Source organism: Dendrobates tinctorius, unplaced genomic scaffold, assembly GCF_039654945.1.
Source record: "Dendrobates tinctorius isolate UK_male_01 unplaced genomic scaffold, ASM3965494v1 ptg000155l, whole genome shotgun sequence".
In the NCBI taxonomy this organism is placed as follows: domain Eukaryota; kingdom Metazoa; phylum Chordata; class Amphibia; order Anura; family Dendrobatidae; genus Dendrobates; species Dendrobates tinctorius.
Window position 1 is genome coordinate 10,477,477 of NW_027361822.1, and position 23,461 is coordinate 10,500,937.

Here is a 23,461-nt window from a genome sequence, read left to right on the forward strand (position 1 = left end):
ACTGTGCCCTTTTGGCGCTGCGCCCAGCGCACAAAAACGCGCTGTTGCATATCCCACATCATCCCGCCAGAGCTAACATTGTTAGGTTGGTGGTGTAACACCAGTTAAAATGATATAGAAATAAAGTGGTATAGAAACCACAGCCAGCTCACCAGACCGGCAGGTGCACGGAACTTCGTTAATATGAAAAGAGTGGTATGACGAAATTAGAAAATGTTCCAGCTCCTAAAAACTTCAAACTTTATTGGTCCAAAATAGAAATATTAAAAAACTCCTCTTGATGTGAACATATAGAGTAGAAGTGGCGCGTTTCGATCTATTACAGATCTTTATCAAAGCTCACTGTGTCCACAGACGCCTGCGGCTCATCCGCGGAGACGGACATGTTTTGCGTCATTCCAGACTGCAGTCAGTTTATCTTGTGGAGACATGAGCCTCCGCAAGAGAAATTTTACCCATAGAATGTATTGGACGGGGTGAATCTGCACAGTTCAGTGAACAAACGTGGAATCACCTGTGTTCAATATACGGCAGCGCTTTGGATGAAGAGAACATGTGCTGCGTCCAAAGCGCTGCCACTTCCCGGATCGTGTGCACCTACCCAAAAAGCAAATGATAGCTGATTATCATAGACATCATCTGCTGGCAAAGATGCAAACTTGGCTAGTCAAGTCAAGCAGTCGACTTGGGTTTTATTTTTTTAACAGTTTTTTTTTTTTTTTATAAAGTTAACAAAGCACAAATATATACATAATATCACTGCACCAGGAACACCTTGAACTCTAATGCTATTATGTTATTTATACTGCTTGTAAAATATCAGAAAAAAATGCCGGCAGTTTTAAAGTGATTTGTAGGGATCCTGTGTGGTGGAAACAGGCTACCTATTAATTAAATGTAAGAGGCAGAAGATGACACCATTCCTGAGTCAACTCCATTTTAACACATGTATGAAGATGGCCCGGGCCAGTGGTACCTCTCACGCGTCGGTTCCAGAACTATTGGGGCTGTCACCATTGTTGCCAGGGGGAAAGCTTTCTGACCTGGACGGACCTTTGCACTTGACTGAAGGTGGCGTGACAGAGATAAAAGGGACTGTGCACGGGAAAGCGGGACACTTGGCGGGAGGACAGAGTACGCAGCAGGATAAGGGTGATTCACTCTCCGTGGAGGGACGCACAAGTACAAGCCAGCCCTGACGCTCCCCAGCCCCCACGCACACTAACTGTGAGCAATGCAAAGCTGTGGGCCCCTCACCCCGTACACCGAGAGCTCGTCCCACACCATACTGCTGATTGCCTTGAGTGCGCAGCCTAAGTCTGTGCCAGTGCGTCTTACGAAGACAGGTAGCACAACCCCTTCCCCATCACTTAACTGAGTCACACTCCGACGGGGTCACAGACTAACTCACATCATGGATGTCGCTCCGGGAACGCAGGACCTCGCCTAGGAGAGCCAGTATACGCCGCTTCCGTGAGGAGACAGTGCCTCAACTTTCTTCAGGATCAGGCCAGGGACTTCACACGTCACTTGCGGCGCCACCATGAGATTTCAAGCTTCACCTGCCCGGGAGCCATCAAACTGATAAGTTTACCTGTATCATAGACATTCTTTCTCATCCTTTTACTATCCTCAGTTTTACTACCCTTTTAACCCTTACTCTCCCTGCATGGCGTGTCCCCTGTAATAAACCCTTTAACTCTTGTCCTGCCTCCTGCTCGTCACTGCATCCCGCGTCCCTGCTAATTCTACATTTGGCATAGATGCAGTCTACCAGCATGGAGGCGGCAGACCAAGCAGTTGGGGTGAGCGCTAGGTCCAGTATCTCTCTGGGGCAATGATGAAAAATCTCCTTAAGTTTATGGGTGTGATACCATGCTATGGAGCTGGACTGAATGCCTTAGGGGGATGATTAAAATGCACCCCATGACCCCTGCATTAGAAGCTGAGGTGGGCATAATGGCTCTAGATTGAGAAGCCAGACACTCAGCCATGTTACGACCCCCAGAGAACGAGATTCCTTTAACAAGGTGCTACAAATTTTGGAGGAGACTCATGGGGACCCCACGGACGTAGGGGAGATGAGGATGCGCCTGTTTAGCCGTATGCAAAGGGAGGGGGAGGCGGTGACTCAGTATATGTACGTCCTTCAGGAGGTCAATACTGCTACCATTAGAAAAGAAGGCAAAGGCCTAAGGCCCACTGACGTACGGCTGTGAGATCAATTGGTGACAGACTTGCGGGACATGCTGACAAAACAGGCTTTACGGGAGCGCTTGCAGGTGAATCTCCACATGACCTTTTCTGAGATAGGAAGCAAGGCAAGCATGCCAGAGCAGTAGCAGGGGGTGACACTCTCGGTAGGGAAGGTCAAGAGCAGAGAGGCGTCTGTAAACATGATCACTGAACCCCAGTGGGTGAAGGAATTGTGGATAGAAATCCAGGATATTAGAGGCCCGAGTTCGTAGCTGAGTTAGTATGGATGTACAACAACCACACACATAGAACCATCGGTTATACTCTGTATACCTTGCTGTTTGGTCGGACAGGAAAAAAGATCACTGAGCTGGAGTTGGATCCAGAGGAGGACTACCCATGGATGGGGGAGTCCACCTGGGTTCGAGAACATCATCATTGTTTACAGACTTTGCATCATCTGGTTCTGACCAGATTTCAAGAACTGGAACATGCAGAGAGAACTCCACTGCAAGGGACAGAGCTCCAAATTGGGACCGTGTACTAGAAGGAGTAAAATGTCCTCAAAACAAATTAGAGTCGGAGGGAGAAAAATCCATATCGGGTAAAACGGCGATTCAACTCTGACCTGCCTGTTTACGAGATTCAGCCTGAAGGGGAAGAGAACTCCGCCACTCGTATAGTGCACCGGAATACGCTTCGGCCCTGCCTGTCAAAGGATCCTGATCGAGTAGAAGAGTCGCAGGCTGCTCCTGAGATACCTCCACCAGTGATAGGTTGTGACGAAGAAGGAAGTCTTGAACAGACACCATAAGTTCCACGGGAAGAACAAGTACCTGAAATTCCCTAGGAGTCTGCCCCACGGTCATGCCGTCGCCCTCACCTGTGCAACCTGACTCGATCACCCAGGGAGAATCTTCTACTCCTTCTGACTTGCGGCACTCCAAACGAATAACAGCTGGAATTCCCCCAATCGATACAATCAAGATAAATTTATTTGGCACCAAATTGCCCAAGAGACAGAGGACGACCAATGCGATATACCAGAACACTTGCCTGTGGAATAGTGAGCAAAAGAAGGGGAGTGTAGGAAGATGGACCGGGCCGGTGCTACCTCTCTCACGTCGGTTCTGGAACTATTGGATGCGCAAGTACAGGCCCATGCTGTAGCTCCCCAGCCCCCTCACACACTGATTGTGAGCAATGCAAAGCTGTGTGCTCTCTCACACCGTACCGCTGATTGCCGCGAGTGCATGGCTTAAGTCTGTGCTGGTGAGTCATACGGAGACGGGTAGCACAACCCCTTCCCCATCACTGAACTGAGTCACACTCCGATGGGGTCATAGACTAGCTCACATCATGGCCGTCACTCCAGGAAATGCAGGACCTCGCCTAAGAGAGCCAGTATATGCCACTTCTGTCAGGAGATAGTGCCTTAACTTTCTTCAGGATCAACACAGAGACTTCATGCGCCACCGTGGGATTTCAAGCTTCACCTGCCCAGAAGCCATCAGACTGATAAGTTTACCTGTGTCATAGACTTTCTTTTGCATCCTGTTACTATCCTCAGTTTTACTACTCTTTTAACCCTTACTTTTCCTGCGTGGAGTATCTCCTGCAATAAACCCTTTAACTCTTCTCCTGCCTCCTGCTTGTCACTGCATCCCGCATCCCTGCTATTTCTACACACACACACAAGATCTACTATACATATACAATGCTGGAAAGGAGATAAAAGTTAACCTTAAATAAGATAATAAATCCCACGTCCCGCTGTTTCTCTGTGAATTTGTCTTTCCTTTCCCCCCATCCACTCTTACTCCTCCTATGCTACTATTATGTGATGCTGTGATTTATATAATGATTATATTTGATTTCACTAATATGCCAAACCCATTGTGTCTGTTATTCAAGAACGTTATTGATGATAGCTTCTACAACTGTAATTAAGTTCTTGAATTTTACCAAAATTCCAATTCTCCAGAGTGTTTTTTTTGCAAATCTCTCAAATTTAGCAAAATGGCGGACAACTGCTTTTCAATGTTGTTCTGACAGTATTCGTTTCAGTGGCGATGACATTATGTGATGTGACGTACCATTCAAGCCTGTTGAATGAGGTCAAATGAAGTTGTGATTTGCTTTCATCTCAATCAAAAAGAAGCTGCCTTGAGATATTTCAATAATTTTCCAGTTCATACAAAAAAAACCCAGAATGCAACATCTACACGTTCTGTCCCCTCAGATGTTTCTCCTTAACATCTCAAATAATTATATTATTGCATTTTTTTTGTTACATCATCATCTTCTCTCCATACAGGTCTCTACAATAATGGATCTTCCCAGTTGAGATTTTCAATATAAGAGAATTTTCCTGATTGACCCATCAAGAATGGATAGGAACAAGGACAAGATGGCGGAGAAGATATTGCACCTCACCCTAGACTTCCTCTTCGAGCTTACTGGAAGGGTGAGAGATTGTGATCATATTACATCATTCTTATCTATATGGGAATAACAGATGAACAGAACTGGAGAGATGAGGACTCTGGAAATGTCTGTAGTGAGATTTATTAATGTATCTTTCCATTATCAGGATTACACAGTAGTGAAGAAGACCTCTAGTGAGGCCTCTGTCTGAGGGATGGGGAAGACCTCTGTGCCCAATCACTGAGCCTCCACCTCACCCCCTGATACATGAGGACATCAATGACCAGAAGATCCTAGAACTCGCCTACAAGATGATTGAGCTGCTGACGGGAGAGGTGACACTGGTGGGAATGCTGGGACATTATCCAGTAACGCTATGAAGGGATCGGGATGACAGTATCATTGTATGTCATCATATGTATCAGGTTCCTATAAGGTGTCACGATGTCGCCATCTATTTCTCCATGGAGGAGTGGGAGTATTTAGAAGGACACAAAGATATGTACAAGAACGTCTTTATGGAGGTTCCCCAGCCCCTCACATCACCAGGTAATAGCACTAAACACACACAGACTATAACACAAAGGTAAAACACAAAAGGTCTACAAAGGTAAAATCGTTTGAAAAGTGGTAATTTTTTTTATATACTGTCAATTGCTGAACCCAGTAAAAATTCCATGACATACAGTTTTTTTCACAAAACTGACTCCATATGCTTTTCTTTGTGTGACCTTTGGAGGACGATTTTCGTGTCATTAGATTGGTTATAAATTAATGGACGCTGTGCTACGATTGGCTGCTGTGGGCAGAGAAGATTTGCTTAACCCAGCTTCCATAGAGTGTGGTGGTGTCCATGGCATCCCATCATATATCTTTCATTTCACCTCAGCAGTATAAGAACTGAAAGCTGCACTGTGATTGGCTGCTGTAGTGAGCAAAGGCATATTTTCTTTTAGACAGAGTTCATATAAGTGTGGTGGTGTTCTAACCACAATTCCTTTCAGTATTTAGTGCTTGTGGTGAATTAAGCTTCTGTTTCTAACACCGTGGTTGTAATGGCTACAAGGGGGTGTCGTAATTCAAATGACTTTTGCTATATTTGCGTTAGATACTGTAAGTGTATTATGTGTACTTTGGTGTAAAATTAAGTAATCAGGACAAGTTGTAGGCTACATATGTAGTGTGATTTGTTTGTGAAGAAGAACTATGACAGTGATCTAAAGGGAAGAAAGAGAGCTTTCGTTTTGGAGTGCCTATGATCTGAGTGGAACCGTAAAATAATAGTGATGACTTCTACTTTTGTTTGCACAACGTGGATGGATTCAACCTTAAAAAATAAAAAAGGAATTATAAACCAGGACCTCCCGTTAACAATTCACCCTGTGTCTCATGGTCCAAGAATACCTTACCCTTCACCTCCCAGAGAAACTTGAAGATGCACCTAATTCAGAACATGAGGAGCAGGATTCTGATGAAGACTTTCATGTTCCAACAATCCACAGCTTTTTTTCCCAGCTCAAATAAAAAGATTTAGTCAGGGATTTGGACCTTTCAAAAATTCTGTAGAACTTTAAGGCTCTAGACAAAAGAAAAACAAACCTGTTACCTCCTGGTACCTATTTTCATGGTACGAAGAGGGGACAAAAAATTCCTTCCATAGTTTTCTCAAGTGCTCTAGTGTATTGCAGTGATGTTCCTGGGCTGATGGAAAAATGTAACATTGAGTACAATGTGAGTGGAGACTCTTTTATTGATTCTTCCAAAAAAGTCTGAAAGCTGTGCTACTGCACAATGGCAGCAAGTATGCTTCAGTGGCTGTAGGGAGTTCTGTGCACTTGAAGGAAAGCTAATATAATTTAAAATTTATTCTCAAGAAACTTAACTACAAGGATCAAGGATGTTCAATACGTGGTGATCTGAAAGTTCTCTTTGATTCTTTTGCAGCAAGTAGGATACACAAAAGTACCCATGCTTCTTGTGTGAATGGGACAGCTGGGATAGGACTCGATACTGGAGCCAAAATTATTGGCCAACGAGAACATTTTTGTAACCAGGACTCAAGAACATAGTTGCGGAAAGTTTAGTTCATCCCACTAAAGTTCTCCGGTCACCACTCCACATTACGCTTAGTCTTATGAAGTAGTCTGTGAAAGCTCTACTGAAAGATGGAGAAAATTTTAAGAACCTGTAAACCAGGTTTCAGAGATTGTCCAAAGCAAAACTGAAACGAGGCATTTTTGTGGGTCCAGATACTCAGAAACTCATGAAAGACAACTTGTTTGAAACAAAAATGAAAGCTGTTCAGAAAAGGGATTGGAATTATTTTGAAGAAGATGTGAAGAAATTTTTAGGTAACAACAAAGATCCAAAATTTAAGTTTATTGTGGAGAGTATGCTGAAACATTTCAAAGTCTGGAGTTGTTTGATGAATTTGAAGTTGCATTGACTACTTTCCTGAAAACAAAGCTGTAGCGAAGAGCAACAAGAGAAATTTCATCAGGATATCATGGACATGAAAGACGATACTAAAGTAGATGGAATGTGAACATGAAAAGGATTATCGCTGAATACTTCACAGTGATGCTCTGCAGGCCTTCTACAAGATAAAAGGTATCAGAAAAACCAAGCAAAAACACAATATTCAGTCCATATGATAAATAAAATTGTTTTTATTAGTATCACAGGCTAAAAAGACAACTTAAAATCAATGTCAGATATATTATCCATTATAGCAGTATACTTAATAAGGATGCAAATTAACCATTTATACATGGAAGTATTGATGTGGATATCACAAAAAGTAAAAAATATCTACAAATTTTTTTTGTATAAAAACATACTAAAATATATTGCATATAAGCAAAAATACAAGCAAAAATACAAAGTGTATCTATTGGGGTGTATAATGGTGTAAAGAATATATATGCTAAAAGTACTAAAATCAATACATGTGTTCTGATCAGCACTAAGGGCTACTGAATCAAAAAGTGCAATGTGCAACATATAGTGAGACACTGAATAAATTTAAATCAAAGTGCAACGTGCATAGAACAACACCAGGTTTCAGTATATCCACATCATGTAACATTTGACCAAGGAGTCAGTAAATACAACGGTTATAAAGGTATATATCCCAAACCTAAGAAAGTGACTTACAAAATAATGGCTCCTGGTCTGCTGGACAAGCGCCCTCCCCAACGTGCGTTTCGGCAGAACTGAAATAACGAGGCTTCTGTCACTACAGCTTTATTCCCCACCCAGCACCACCACCACTTCCTGCTTTACTGTCAGCCTCTATTATGCATGAGTTTAGTCAAGCAGGAGGAAGCGGTGCTGTGTGGAAATAGAGCTGGAGTGAGAAGCTAAAGCTCTATAGCGTTGTTAGTATATCAATTGATACACTGTGAATTGTTTGATCAAAACAGAGATCGGTCCTGAGATTTTTTCTGTTTGGTACATTAATCTCCATGTCAATTCTATCCACTGATACTTTGTTCTAAACAATCAGTGGATAAAATTGACAAAGAGATTAATTTACCATGCAGAAAAAAATCTCAGGACCAATCTCTGTTTTAATTGAATAATTCACCATTACTGAGACATCAGTGTATTAATTGATATAAAAACGAGGCTGCAGATCTTTAGCCTGTCATTCCAGCTCTAATTCCGCACAGCACCGCTTCCTCCTGCTTGACCGACTGATCCTTTGACTGAATGCATGTTTAATAGAGGCTGTCAGTTGAGCAGGAAGTAGTGGTGCTGGGCAGGGAATGGAGCTGGAGTGACAGAGGCTAACAATCTACAGCCTCATTTACATATCAATTCAAACGCTGATTTCTCAGTAACCATGGAACAGACTGGCCATGTAAAATGATTGCTGGACTTGTCTTTGAAAGCGATACATGCACATAATAAATAGTTTGGGGAGTGAAATCCTGCAGACAGATTCCTTTCAAAAACACCTGTTGCCTTCACTGTCTTTGTTGATATTTGCATTTTAGTACAATTAGCATAGACATTTTTATAGAAATGTTATAAAATAATTTTAAGGCACTGTTACAGAAACATAACAAAATATGTTTTATTCTTGGCAGGTGAGTTTGCAAGGGGCTCAGTGGCTCTCCTACCATTTACAGAGTTTAAAGCTGATAATCGCAGTGTCGCTGAAGATGCATCTAAAGAGCATGCCGTCATCCCATGTATACCTCCAGCTCTTCACAGCAAAAATCTATCATGTAATACTTTTCAACAGCTCCAATTTTCTGATGCATCACAGATTGTTCAGCCAAATGAAAGTAGGAAAAGGGATGCTAAACATCAAAAGGCTAACCCAGAAAAACAGTCTGGTTCAAGTTCAGAATATGGGAACTTGTATAGCAGTACATCATCAATACTTATTACACATAAGAAAATTCACTCAGGAAAGAAGTCATATTTATGTTCAGAATGTGGGAAGCATTTTGCTTTCAAATCATTCCTTGTTAAACATCAGAGAACTCACTCAGGTGAGAAGCCATATTCATGTTCAGAATGTGGGAAAAGTTTTGCTTTAAAATCAAATCTTGTTATACATCAGAGAACTCACACAGGGGAGAAGCCATTTTCATGTTCAGAATGTGAAAAATGTTTTGGCAAGAAATCAAATCTTGTTAGACATCAAAGGACTCACACAGGGGAGAAGCCATTTTCATGTTCAGAATGTGAAAAATGTTTTGGCAAGAAATCAAATCTTGTTAGACATCAGAAAAATCACACAGGGAAGAAGCCATTTTCATGTCCTGAATGTGGGAAATGTTTTATCTCTAAATCATTGTTTCTTAGACATAAGAGAACGCATACAGGGGAAAAACCATTTGCATGTATAGAATGTGGGAAGTGTTTTAACCAGAAAGCACATCTTGTTACACATCAGAGACGTCACAAAAAGTAGAGAAGCCATGTTGATGTTCTGAATGTGGAATAAATCATAATGCTCAAACATCAAAGAACTCACACAGAGGTGAAAACATTTTAATGTTCAAGTGTTGGAAATGTTTTATAGAGAAACTGAAAACTTATTAGCCATCAAAAAAACTCTGAAGTAGTTTGTTTGTTTTTGTACACGAAAAAAAATTACAGAAGTTACTGTCAATATAAAGTAACATACTGAAAAGCAATTGGCAACAAACTAAAATAAGATACCTAGTGCCTCCCTCTTCTGCTGGATCTAATATTAGCCATGGAGTGATTTTGCTAAATGTGATCAGGACAGATGCTGGGACAACCATCCAATCTCAGCTTGTCTCGTCTATTTAATAGGGTGTCCAATTATGAGACTAGTTAGAATTGAGTGATTGCTTCAGTAACTCTCCTGATCAGAGCAGCATCTTCACCACACCTGGTGTCCAACCAGGTGGAAGAGAGAGACGCTGGACAACCTTTTTTAAATTATGCAACCATTATGAAACCTCTTTTTAAACACCTTTTTCTCCCTTTCTTCATGCATTACATTTTAAGGGAGATTTAGGCAAACATATGCTGCCAGATCCTCTCATCCATTAGATGTTTGAAAGAGATTCTTCTGATGAAACCTGTGATGTAGTGCAACTTTTTAGCGCTTTAGGCATGGGTGTATGGAGCTGGCTAAAGGGCTGAACCTACTATCTACAAATCAGCATGTACCAGAGATTGAAGATGGCTGATTTCTTCTGATTAACCACTCACAAGGGTTGTCCATTACAGAATAATATCTTCTTAAAGGGAATTTGTCACCTATTTTTTGGCATATAAGATACAGCCACCACCATCAGGGGCTTATCTACAGCATTCTTTAATGCTATAGATAAGCCCCCGATGTAATCTGAAAGATAACAAAAACAAGTTAGATTATACTCACCGGGGAGGGGGAGGGGTGGTCCAGTCCAGGTCTGATGGGTGTCGCGGTCCAGGTCCGGTGCCTCCCATCTTCTAGCGATGACATCCTCTTCTTTGCTTCCCGTTGCGGCTCTGGCGCAGGCGTAATGCTCTGCCCTATTGAGAGCAGAGTACTGCAGTGCGCAGGCACCGGAAAAGGTCAGAGAGGTCTGGCGCCTGCGCACTGCAGTACTCTGCTCTGCCCTCAACGGGGCAGAGCAGTACACTTGCGCCGGAGCCGCGACGAGAAGCAAAGAAGGGGACGTCATTGCTAGAAGATGGGAGGCGCCAGACCCGGACCACGACACCCATCGGACCCGGACCTCCACCCTGGTGAGTATAATCTAACTCGTTTTTCTTATTTCAGGTTACATCGGGGGCTTATCTATAGCATTACAGAATGCTTTAAATAAGCCCCTGATGGCGGTGACCGCATCTTATATGCCTAAAAAAGGTGACCGATTCCCTTTAAATGGATTGTCCACTACTAGGTCAACCCCTTCTCATACCCCATGATTGATCCCAATAAAATAAAAAAGCCTTTACACGCCTCCCATGCCTGTGCCATTTCAGCGGTGTCGGCACTTGCAGTCCCGGGGAGGTTGGGCAGTTATTGTAACATGTGACCCTGGCACCCAATCGGCGCTGGCATCACTGGCCCTGCCTTTTGTCGAATTGAACATAGAGAGAAAGTCAGGGCTGCAGCTGATCTGACTTTCTCTTCATGTTCAATTTGACAGAAGGGGAGGGTGGAGACAGTGAGGTCATGTGTCGTAACAACCGCACGGGGACCCCTGGGAGAGCGAGTGCCGACATCAATGGAATAGTGCTGGCATGGGAGGTGAGAATAAACTTTTTTTATTTTATCGGGGCAGGGTGGGGTATGACAAGGAGTTGTTGAATAGTGGACAACTTATTTAACACCATTGGCAGCACTAAGTAATAACCCTGCATACTTAAAAAAATATATAAAAATTAAAATAGTTTGAATAATCCCTATTGTTCCTGACAGATCATTTTACCTGCTAAACAAATGCCATAAAAAATAAAATCCAAAAAACAATGGCAAAATTGTGTTTTTTAATCATTTCAGCTCATTTGTGATTTTCCCCCTGGTGTTTCAGTAAATTATTTGACAAAATGAAAAATGTCCCCCCTAAAAACAAGCAATCATGAGGCTATGTTGATAGAAAAAAAAACCATTATAACACCGATTCATCAAAGCAATTTTGCTAGAATTCTGGCATAATTGCATTGAAAATGTGTACAATTTTTGCACAACTGGAAGTTGTGCAAAAATTTTCCAACTTTGTGTGGTTTCACACAAGTTTCTCCAAGCACCACCAAAATGGGCAGAGTTGGGGCGAAGGCGCAGAAGTGGCATAACACCACAACTTTTCTCATTCATGAGTTCTAACATCGTAAGACTTTTGGTGTGGCACATGGAGGCACAAGCCACTTGTCAAATGCACCAGATTTATTAAGAGGCCAGCACCTATTAACGAATCAGGAGCCTCAGATTCCAACACAACCCCTCATCAAGTTGGTGAGAAAATCTTGAGTTGATGAATTGGGGCCTAGGTCTCTAGGAAGAAGAGAAGGAATGAAAAAAAAAAAAAAAAAAACCTCAACAAATTGACCAGTTGGGAAGTTTTTAAAATTTATATCCTGAACTGCTAGGGATTTTGGAGAAGCGGTTGAACAGCAGCTTCACAGTCACTTTTGCTTCCCTGTATTTAAAGCCCCGTCACACACAGCGATCTCGCTAGGGAGATTGCTGATTTTGTGACGCATCAGCGATCTCGCCAACGAGATCGCTGTGTGTGACGGGGATCAGCGACCGGCCCTCCTGCCGGTTATCGCTGATCGTGCTCGATCAGCCTGGACCGTTTTTCGATCGCTGGTCTCCCGCTGGCCAGCACGCATCTATGCATGTGGCAGCGAGAGACCTTCGATCAGCGACGCTGGACGCTGGTTTCTAAGATACCCGATGTTTACATTAGAAACCAGGGTGTATGCCGGTTTCCAAGGTAAACAGTGGGTATCCAGGAGCAGCGGCTCCTGGATACCCGATGTTTACATTAGAAACCAGCATCCAGCGTAGCTGGTCCTGATTGCTGGAGGGGCTGTCTTGTGAGAGCTCACCAGCGATCAGCCTAACGATGTCCCAGTGATCCCATCATGTCGGATCGCTGGTGGGATCGCTGGGACATCGTTATGTGTAACGGGGGCTTTACACACTGCATGTCAGGATTGGGATCTCTGCACATACTTCAAACACATGACATTGTTTGCAAAGGGCATGATGGTCCTGGGGGTCTACAACCCTACATAGATAACTGTAAAAAGTTACATGATCTTTCACACCCTATGCAAAAAACCAATCCTGGACTGCCTACACGAACACCATGTAATTGATTTTTGGTGGCTTCTATAGCCAATGGATAGCGACTTTTGCAACTTTTAAAGCAATTACGAAAGAATTTTGGCAAAATTGCTTTAATGAATCAAGGCCATAATGTTTTTATTTTTCTGTCAACATAACTGCATTAGAATAGAAGAGTAGCAATATTTAAACACAGCAGCTATATCTGGCCTAGAATTGTTGGGACTGCTGGAATAGTTGGTTGAAAAGAAAAACCGTCTGGTCTTGTGAACAACAATGTTTTCCATTAGGCCTCATGCAGTCGTTCAGGGCAAATTGGTCTAATCATTTGCCTGAAATTAACTTCTACAATCACTTTTTTTTGGAATTTCTTTCTGCCTCCCTATTCCGCCTATTATTTTTTTCCTCTTTCCCTTTCTCATTATTTTCTCTTCATCCTCTTTCATATACTTACTGTCAGGGTTGGACTGGCCCACCAGAGAACTGGAGAATCCTCTCGTGGGCCCTCACTTCTCCTTCAGGAGATTACATAGAATCATAGAATCGTAGAGTTGGAAGGGACCTCCTGGGCCATCTGGTCCAACCCCCTGCTCAAAGCAGGATTCGCTAAATCATCCCAGTCAGATGTCTGTCCAGCCTCTGTTTGAAGACATCCATTGAAGGAGAACTCACCACTTCTCGTGGCAGCTTGTTCCACGCATTGATCACTCTAACGGTCAAAAAGTTTTCTCTAATATCTAATCTGTGTCTCCTCCCATTCAGTTTCATCCCATTGCTTCTAGTCTTTCCTTGTGCAAATGAGAATAAAGATGATCCTTCTACAATGTGACAGCCCTTGAGATATTTGTAGACAGCTATTAAGTCTCCTCTCAGTCTTCTCTTTTGCAAACTAAACAATCCCAAATCCTGCAACCTTTCCTTATAAGACAGGGTTTGCAGACCGGTCACCATTCTGGTTGCTCTTTTCATGGTGCAAACCTTGCTGCTGCAATTGGGCTATTGAGTGGGGAAGAAAGGTGGGCCTTCAGAATCAAATCTTCTGGTGGGCCCAATGTTCTTCAGTCTGACACTGCTTACTGTTTCTCTCTAGGACACCTACGTTAAAGAGAATTTGTCAGTAGGATTAACCCTCCTATGCCACCTATATGGACATGTAGGTCATAGAAATAAATTCATTGAACTAAATGGCACCTTTAATATCTGCGTTCCTATGTTTCAGTCAAGAGAAACCACATTTTTTGAAATATGTAAATGAGCTGTTAACATCTATGGATCGGACACAGATCTCCCTGAGAATCAGCCTCTAGAGCTTAAATTAAATGACAGGGGACGTCACCAGTGTGAGACATATTTAATGACTTGACAGTCTGCGCTTTTGATCTACATGTCTCACAATAAAAATGCCCCATTTCATATAAAATCTCTAGGGGAAGATTCTCTGGGAGATTCATGTCTGGTCCTTAGATCTTAACGGCGTATTTACATATTCAGAAAAATGTGTATTTCTCTGGAATAAGACATTGGATCACAGATATCAAGGTATTTTATTCAATTTTCTATGACCTACAAGCTCATATACATGGCGTAGGGGAGTTGATCCTACTGACATATTCCCTTTAAGGTGCCTTACTTCTTTGAATGACCTTTTATAATCCAATATATAACTCTGACCTGGAATGAAGCTAGTATGGCTGGTTATCACAACTTTTCCTTGTGTACAATTAGTTTTGACGGATATACTGCATATACAACTACGGATTTAGACATTTTTGAATCTTGCTGGGAGTTGGATGTTGCTTATATGATTTAGCCCTGTTATGTCTTCTTTCTTGGTCTTGTATAAATAAATACAAAAAAAATTACATCCCTGTATTTTGCATCTTTATTTTTAATTCTTTAAAAGTTAAAATATTGCCCTAGTGTAAAAGGAGTTGAGGTAGAGATGGTAGGTGTCACGCCCGCCACCGATACTCACCTGCAAGGTCCTGTGCGCACCTCCCGGCGCGCACCCGCTCCCCGGCGCGTCCCCGCTCCTGACCTCCGGCCTCCCCGACGTCGCTCCCACGCTCCTGTGGCCGGTGCTCTGACTACACCATGTGACGCGGTGGCTCCGCCCCCAACATGGCGGCACCCATCGTCTATTTCTGGCCGGCGTCTCCCCAGGTAAGACGCCTGTGTATCGTTTCCGGGTTGCTGTCCTTTTGGCCAGTGCTCAGTACGCTCTCAGGCCCTGCATATTCCCTTTGCTTTGCTGAGTTAGGTTTTCTGCTGTCTCTCTCTGGGTTCGCCATCCCAGCGGTCCTGGTTCTCCCTCGCCTCTGGTGCCTTCACTTCTCGTTGTCCCTGCCGTCCTTTCTGTGTGCTTGCTCTCCTGTGACCCTCCTGTCTGTGTACTCTCTTACCCCTTTTCTCTCTCTTGCAGCCTCCAGCCACTACCAGCTCCGAACCCTCCAAGTCTCTGCGTTTCTCTGGCTCCTTCCGCTGTCTCCCGTACCGCTGCTCCGCTGACTCTCCACCCTAGTTCCCCTGGTGCTCACCCAGTCGTCCCTTTGGCTCCGGCTGTCACGGTTTCATCCCTTGTGGGCCTGCCCCTAACACTCCCTGTATAGGGGGTGGCTCCACCTGGTCCAGCTTGCCCGCAGAGGCTCTGGAGCCGTGACCCAGAGGGTCCACTCCGGGTTGCTCTCTTTATTTTGCCATCCTAAGCACATTCCATAACAGATACACAGGCCATGGACCCCGCTGGATTCACGGCTACTCAGAAGGAGTTAATTTTTTTACGAGAGAATCAAACGCGCATAATGTCCTTTATGAAATCGATGGACGCGCGCCCCTCTGCCCTCCAAACCTCTGATCCTGGTAATGCGGCCCAGCTGGCCGGCTTACAGCAAGAGTTAGCGCAGCAGCGGGACGCACAAAGTCACATCCTCAGCTACATGGCTTCGGTTGATGGCCGCTTACTCTCGCTTCAGGCAGCCACGGCTGCTCCTCCAGTTACTGGTCCTCATCCCCTACCGCGGATGGCCAAACCACCCCGCTATAACGGTGACGCTAAACTATGCCGAGGTTTCCTGAACCAATGTCGCCTCCACTTCGAGTTGTAGCCTCGGGCATAACCCACGGATCGGTCTAAAGTGGCCTTCATAATCTCCCACCTCGAGGGGGACGCTTTGGCATGGGTAAACCCCCTCTGGGAGCGTGATTACCCCCTGATTGCCCACCTGTCAAATTTTTTGGACACTTTTCGTCGCGTATTCGACGAGCCAGGTCGTCTCGCCTCCACTACTTAGTCTCTGTTCAGCTTATGCCAGGGATCCCTAACCGTGGGGCAATATGCCATTCAATTCTGGACTCTGTCGTCCGATTTGGGCTGGAACAATGAGGCATTGGTGGGAGCGTTTTGGAGGGGGCTTTCGGGTCGTATAAAGGACGAGTTGGCAGGCTGCGACACTCCCACGGCTCTTGAGGATCTAATCTCTTTGGCAACCCGAATCGATCTGTGGTTCCAGGAACGAACTCGTGAGAGAAGACACGCGCGCCCGCTGCCATCTCCTCGCAGACCACCCTGTCCTCGGTCTAGGGCTTTTCCCTCTGCATCAGGACCCGAGCCTATGCAAGTAGATCGCTTGAAGCTCTCCGAACAGCAACGCAAGGAGAGAAGTTCTCACGGCCTATGTTTCTATTGCGGTAGCGGGTCTCATTTGCTCTGTACCTGTCCGGATCGTCCGGAAAACTTCTCCGCCTAGGTCAGGTAAGAGAGGCCTCCCTAGGTGTGCATGATTCCTCTCAACCCCTTTCTCTATCTGTCCTATTGCATGTGGGTGGCAAGCGGGTCTCCTTGGCAGCCTACGTGGATTCGGGCGCCGCTGGGAATTTTATTAGACTCGATGTAGTTTCCAAATTTTCGGTCCCTGTGAAGGCCCTTGAGAGTCCTCAAGTCCTTGCATCTGTAGACGGTAATCCCTTGCAAGAGACCGTTAAGCTAGTTACGCACGAGATCGAGCTTCAGATTGGTGCTTTGCACAAGGAGAAAAATCTCGTTTTTTGTTTTAGCCGGTATCTCTCATCCTATTCTCCTTGGTCTTCCCTGGTTGCGACTTCATGAGCCCACTTTAGATTGGCGTAACGGCAATGTTTTGTGCTGGGAGGACTCTTGTCGGTCTCTGTGTCTGCAGCCGGTGCATCCCGTGGGTGTTCCCCGTCTCCTCCCTGGTCCCTCTAGTTTGCCGCCCGCATATAGGGCCTACGCGGATGTCTTCGACAAGAGAGAAGCTGAGGTTCTTCCACCTCACCGACCTTATGACTGCCCTATCGAGCTCATTCCTGGTGCCACTCCTCCCCGCGGCAGAATTTTTCCTCTCTCTTTAGCCGAGACGCAGGCTATGTCGGAGTACATCCAAGAGAACCTAGCCAAAGGCTTCATTCGAAAATCATCCTCGCCTGCTGGAGCAGTTTCTTTTTTGTGAAGAAGGACGGGACTCTTCGTCCGTGTATTGATTATCGGGGCCTTAACCGCATCACGGTGAAAAACAAGTACCCGCTTCCATTAATTCCTGAACTCTTCGATCGCTTGAGAGGAGCACGAGTCTTCACCAAGCTGGACCTGCGAGGAGCCTACAATCTAGTTCGTATACGGTCCGGGGATGAATGGAAGACCACATTCAACACACGGGACGGGCATTACGAGTACTTAGTAATGCCATTTGGACTTTGCAACGCTCCTGCAGTATTCCAAGAACTCGTCAATGACATCTTTCGAGATCTCCTCTATGTCTGTGTAGTGGTCTATCTGGATGACATCTTGATTTTCTCTCCCGACTTGTCTACCCACCGCCGAGATGTCCATCAAGTTCTACATCATCTCAGGGAGAATTACCTATTTGCTAAGTTGGAGAAATGCCTCTTTGAGCAGTCCTCTCTACCGTTCCTTGGCTACATCGTTTCGAGTACTGGCTTGGAGATGGATTCTGAAAAGGTCTCTGCCATTCTCAAGTGGCCGCGTCCCCAAGGAGTGAAGGCAATCCAGCGTTTTTTGGGCTTCGCCAATTTTTACAGGCAATTCATCCCGCATTTTTCTTCCTTAGTCAAGCCTATCTCGGCTCTCACTCGCAAAGGGGTTAATCCCCACACTTGGTCGCTGGATGCTGAAGCCGCTTTTAAAGATTTAAAGCAGGAATTCGCTAAGTCTCTGGTACTCCACCGTCCAGATGCCAATAGGCCATTCCTCCTGGAGGTTGATGCCTCGTCTGTGGGAGCAGGAGCTGTCCTTCTACAAAAAACCTCCTCTGGACGCGTGGTCACATGTGGGTTCTTCTCCAAGGTCTTCTCCGCCCCAGAACGTAATTACTCTATCAGAGACAGAGAACTACTGGCCATTAAACTCGCCCTCGAAGAGTGGCGCCATCTTCTTGAAGGAGCTGTCCATCCGTTTACCATATTCACGGATCATAAGAATTTGGCTTATGTTCAGACCGCCCAAAGACTCAACCCACGTCAAGCTAGATGGTCTTTGTTCTTCAGGCACTTTGATTTTCAGCTCCACTTCCGGCCAGGGAATAAGAACGTCAAGGCGGACGCCCTGTCTCGTTCCTTTTCGCCTGTGGACAGTGAGGATGGTCCAGCGCACATCATCAATCCAGCTAAGATTATCACTGTGGCTCTCCTAAGCGTACTTTCTCCACCACCCGGTAAGACCTTCGTTCAAGGTGGGGACAAGGCTAGGGTCTTACGCTGGGGGGCACTCATCTAAATTTTCAGGACACGCTGGAGTGAGGAAGACTCTCTATCTCGTCTCCCGTCACTATTTGTGGCCATCACTTCGCCAAGACGTCTTGGACTTCATCGCTTCCTGTCCTTCGTGTGCCAGGAATAAGGTCCCTCGATCCCGGCCTTATGGGCTCCTACACCCATTACCCATACCCACGACTCCATGGACCCACATAGCTATGGACTTCATCACCGATCTGCCACTCTCCTCGAGATGTATGGTTATCTTAGTGGTCGTGGATCGGTTTTCTAAGATGGCTCACTTTGTTCCATTGTCTGGTCTGCCTTCTGCCCCCGAGTTGGCGAAGATTTTCTTGCTCCACGTCTTCCGTCTCCATGGCTTTCCTCAGCACGTTGTCTCGGATAGAGGAGTCCAATTCACCTCTCGATTCTGGCGAGCTCTCTGTGGATTGATGAAGATAACTCCTGGATTTTTCGTCAGCCTATCATCCCCAGTCAAACGGACAAGTGGAACGGGTCAATCAAGTCCTGACTTCCTACCTCCAGGATTTTTCCAACGTGCACCAAGATGACTGGGTTTCTCTTCTTCCGTGGTCTGAATTCGCGTACAATAATCATCCCAGTGAAGCCTCTACCAAGTCTCCCTTTTTTGTGGTTTTTGGACAACATCCCGGCATCCCCCTTCCCGTTTCCCCCACCTCGGGTGTACCGGCGGCGGATGCTGTGTCGATAGATTTCTCCCAGATTTGGTGGGACACCAGGGAGGCCCATGAGAGAGCCAGTCGCAAAATGAAGGATTACGCCGATAAGAGACGTTTGGATGCTCCTCCGTACTCCCCCGGGGAGAGGGTCTGGCTATCCTCACGGTACATCAGACTAAAGGTCCCTTCCTATAAGTTGGGCCCACGTTCCATCGGTCCTTTTGAAATTCTAAAGTGCGTCTATGACGTGGCCTACAAATTAAAATTGCCTGCCTCGCTAAGAATTCCTAATGTTTTTCATGTATCCCTCCTCAAGCCTGCGGTATTTAATCACTACCACTCAACTGCTTCTCAAAATTTACAACCCAGCAGTTCTGATAATACCTTTGAGGTTAAGGATATACTCGCCACAAGAACTGTTAGAGGTCGAACTTTGTTTTTGGTCGATCGGAAGGGTTTCGGCCCTGAGGAGAGGTCCTGGGAACTTTGAGAGAACATTAATGCGCCTCGGATCATGAAACGATTTCTCGACAACCTTAGGAGAGGAGGGAGTAGAGGGGGGTACTGTCATGCCCGCCACGATACTCACCTGCAAGGTCCTGTGCGCACCTCCCGGAGCGCACCCACTCCCCGGCGCGTCCCCGCTCCTGCCCTCCGGCCTCCCCGACGTCGCTCCCACGCTCCTGTGGCCGGCGCTCTGACTACACCATGTGACGCGGTGGCTCCGCCCCCAACATGGCGGCACCCATCGTCTATTTCTGGCCGGCGTCTCCCCAGGTAAGACGCCTGTGTATCGTTCCCGGGTCGCTGTCCTTTTGGCCAGCGCTCAGTACGCTCTCAGGCCCTGCATATTCCCTTTGCTTTGCTGAGTTAGGTTTTCTGCTGTCTCTCTCTGGGTTCACCATCCCGGCGGTCCTGGTTCTCCCTCGCCTCTGGTGCCTTCACTTCTCGTTGTCCCTGCCGTCCTTTCTGTGTGCGTGCTCTGCTGTGACCCTCCTGTCCGTGTACTCTTACCCCTTTTCTCTCTCTTGCAGCCTCCAGCCACTACCAGCTCCGAACCCTCCAAGTCTCTGCGTTTTTCTGGCTCCTTCCGCTGTCTCCCGTACCGCTGCTCCGCTGACTCTCCACCCTAGTTCCCCTGGTGCTCACCCAGTCGTCCCTTTGGCTCCGGCTGTCACGGTTTCATCCCTTGTGGGCCTGCCCCTAACACTCCCTGTATAGGGGGTGGCTCCACCTGGTCCAGCTCGCCCGCAGGCGCTCTGGAGCCGTGACCCAGAGGGTCCACTCCGGGTTGCTCTCTTTATTTTGCCATCCTAAGCACATTCCGTAACAGTAGGAGTTTTGCATATAAATCATATCATCATATCGCTTGGAAAAAGTGGAATAAAACGCGATCAAAAAAGGAACGGTAATAAAAATATTATCACTGAGAGCGCCATCTTGTCCTGCAAAAACCAATCCGGCATACAGCTCCATCAGAGGAAAAATAAAAAAGTTATAGCTCTCAGAATAAAGCAATGCAAAAATAATTATTTTTTTCAATATTAGTTTTTGTGCAAAAGTGCCAAAACATAAAAAAAACTATATAAATGAGGTATCGCTGTAATCGTAGTGAACCGAAGAATAAAGCTGCCTTACCAATTTTACCACACGCAGTACAGAGAAAAAGAAAAAACAATTCCTGAATTGCTGGTTTTTGTTGATTCTGCCTCCACAAAAATCAGAATAGAAAGCGATCAAAAAAGTCATGTGCACGAAAATGGTGCCAATAAAAACGTCAGCTCGTCCCACAAAAAATAAGCCGTCACATCACTCGGTCAGCCGAAATATGGAAAAATTATAGCTCTCAAAATACGGCGATGCAAAAACTTCTTACAAAAAAGTGTCTTTTAGTGTGTGACAGCTGCCAAGCATAAAAATACGCTATAAAAACCCGCTATTAATAGTAAATCAAACCCCCTTTTATCACCTCCTTAGAGAAAAATAATAAAATAAAAAAAATGTATTTATTTCCATTTTCCCGTTCGTGTTGGGACTTAGGTTAGGTTTGGAATCAGGGTTAGGCTGGAGTCACACACAACGTATAAAAAATCAGTCCGTTTTTCACAGACGAGAATCGCACAAACGTTTCATGAACAATGATCCGTATGTCATCCGATTGGAATGCGAATCTTAAGCGTCGGGTTCCTGCCTCTGCACAGGAGGAATCCCGAGCCTTACTTTCTGTGGTCTCCCATTCTGTTCCGGCCGCAGAGGAGGCTGCTCAGCAAAGGAATTGATCCTGATGTCTTGCTCAAGCTAGTGCTGTCAGGTTGGTTGCTGCTGCCACCTCTGGTTCAGCTTTAGCAATCCGCACTATTCAGCAGCGAGCAGCTCTGGAGGCTGTCCTTTTTGCAGCCTACTGAGCATGCCTGTGGGACGACCTCTCATTGGAGGTCGGAGGTCACATGCTCAGGTCCTCAAGCAGCTCGGATTGGACCATCAGGAAGGTCCCGGAAGGACGCTGCTATAAAAGGCTTGCATGGCCGCTCGGCCATGTGCTAGTATAAACTCTAATTGCAGTTTGTGTGTATGATGATGGATGCATGTGTAAGGGGGTGAAGTGCAAGAAGAGCCATGAGAAGGCTGCCCTCTCTGCTCCATGCCACAAACAGTTAAACAGGGCAGCAGGTTCCCCGGGAGACAGAGGAGGGGCTGAGCACAGGGGGCCAGGAGAGGAGAGCAGAGAGCGAGAATCTTCCTGGGCTTTTCTCTCAGTGCAGCCTGGGGAGCTGAAGGGAAAGGACGCTGATAGAGACTGCAGAAGAGACAGAGCTACTAGTCATAGAATCATAGAATCGTAGAGTTGGAAGGGACCTCCTGGGCCATCTGGTCCAACCCCCTGCTCAAAGCAGGATTCGCTAAATCATCCCAGTCAGATGTCTGTCCAGCCTCTGCTTGAAGACTTCCATTGAAGGAGAACTCACCACTTCTCGTGGCAGCTTGTTCCACTCATTGATCACTCTGTCAAAAAGTTTTTTCTAATATTTAATCTGTGTCTCCTCCCATTCAGTTTCATCCCACACAGTCCGGGGTATCGTTGCAAAGGGACAGCAGAACGTTAGTACGTGAACCTGCGTACTGTGGAGACAGTGGAGCTGTGTCCTGACCCCGTGGACAGACTGAGACCTGCAGAGATGCAGAGATGGTATTCTGTGACTACTAACAGTTGTAGTCTGCAGTGACAGGTTGTGTCCTGATCCCCCTGTGAAGTCTGTGTGTGCAGAGCAAGGGCTGTATGCTGTGACAAGAGACTTCCCTGTGAATCTTCTCAGAGAGACTATGATAGTGGCAAGACTCTTCCTTGCAGACAGGCTGTATTCAGTGGCTGAGACGCTTCCCTGTGACCAAGGAACAGACTGTAATGTGACACTGACCTGCCAAGAGAGACTGGCACAGGCAGATCCCCGGACCCTGGCGAGGGAACGCCGCTGCCGCGGCAGAGTGAAGGATGTTGCATACAGGGGGATACCGCCATCATCATACCCCTTGAGCCTCCACGTTAACCCCCCATACGCCAGTTGGACTATACCTAGGATCCCAAAGACGGACGACATCAAGCATCCCTTGTGCCTGGGTGCCTACGTGGGAGAAGAGTGATTTCTGCAATCAAGTTCTCCAGGAACTGATAAGTTGCCACCCCATAAGAGAATAATTGCCTAGTGTTGTGCACTTCTGATATTTCTTCAATCTCTGATATTATCTGTTACAGTATTTTCTCTGTTATATTATATGCTTACTTGTTTTACTCCATGTAAATAAACCTCCCCTTTTACTGTTGGTCTGCCTGTTCCATGGTGACATATACTCCTCCTGCACATTATTACACATGTATCTGGTGACTGACTTCTTATGACTCCCTCCCTCTGGTTATGCTTGTGTTAGGGATTCAGAGTTGGAGTCAGCGCCAACAGGTGGCTATGCTCGCGCCACTGTGCTCCTAGTACTCTGTACACACTAGCGTCCGATGGTGTCGCCCACTGCAGGACACTATCGTACCACGCCAAGTCATTGCACCTGCCAGTGCAGCGCCGTGTGCACATTGTACACTTTTTAGCCCAACTCTGGGCATTAGTGGCACATGCCTGAGTGG

At 45.8% G+C, this 23,461-nt stretch overlaps 1 protein-coding gene across 2 annotated transcripts in view; it reads left to right on the plus strand.

Moving 5' to 3' along the window:
• LOC141051076 (uncharacterized) overlaps positions 1–23,461 on the plus strand; it is a 188,466-nt gene that overhangs the window by 131,676 nt on the left and 33,329 nt on the right. The window contains exons 2-5 of one of the 2 annotated variants that reach the window (XM_073547934.1): positions 4,514–4,663; positions 4,790–4,958; positions 5,049–5,172; positions 8,718–9,523. The exons of the other annotated variant lie outside the window; for it this stretch is intronic. Of the exons in view, the coding sequence (XP_073404035.1) occupies positions 4,935–4,958; positions 5,049–5,172; positions 8,718–9,523 (954 nt within the window). The 5' untranslated portion in view covers positions 4,514–4,663; positions 4,790–4,934. The remainder of the gene's footprint in view (positions 1–4,513; positions 4,664–4,789; positions 4,959–5,048; positions 5,173–8,717; positions 9,524–23,461) is intronic. 2 annotated transcript variants of the gene reach the window in all.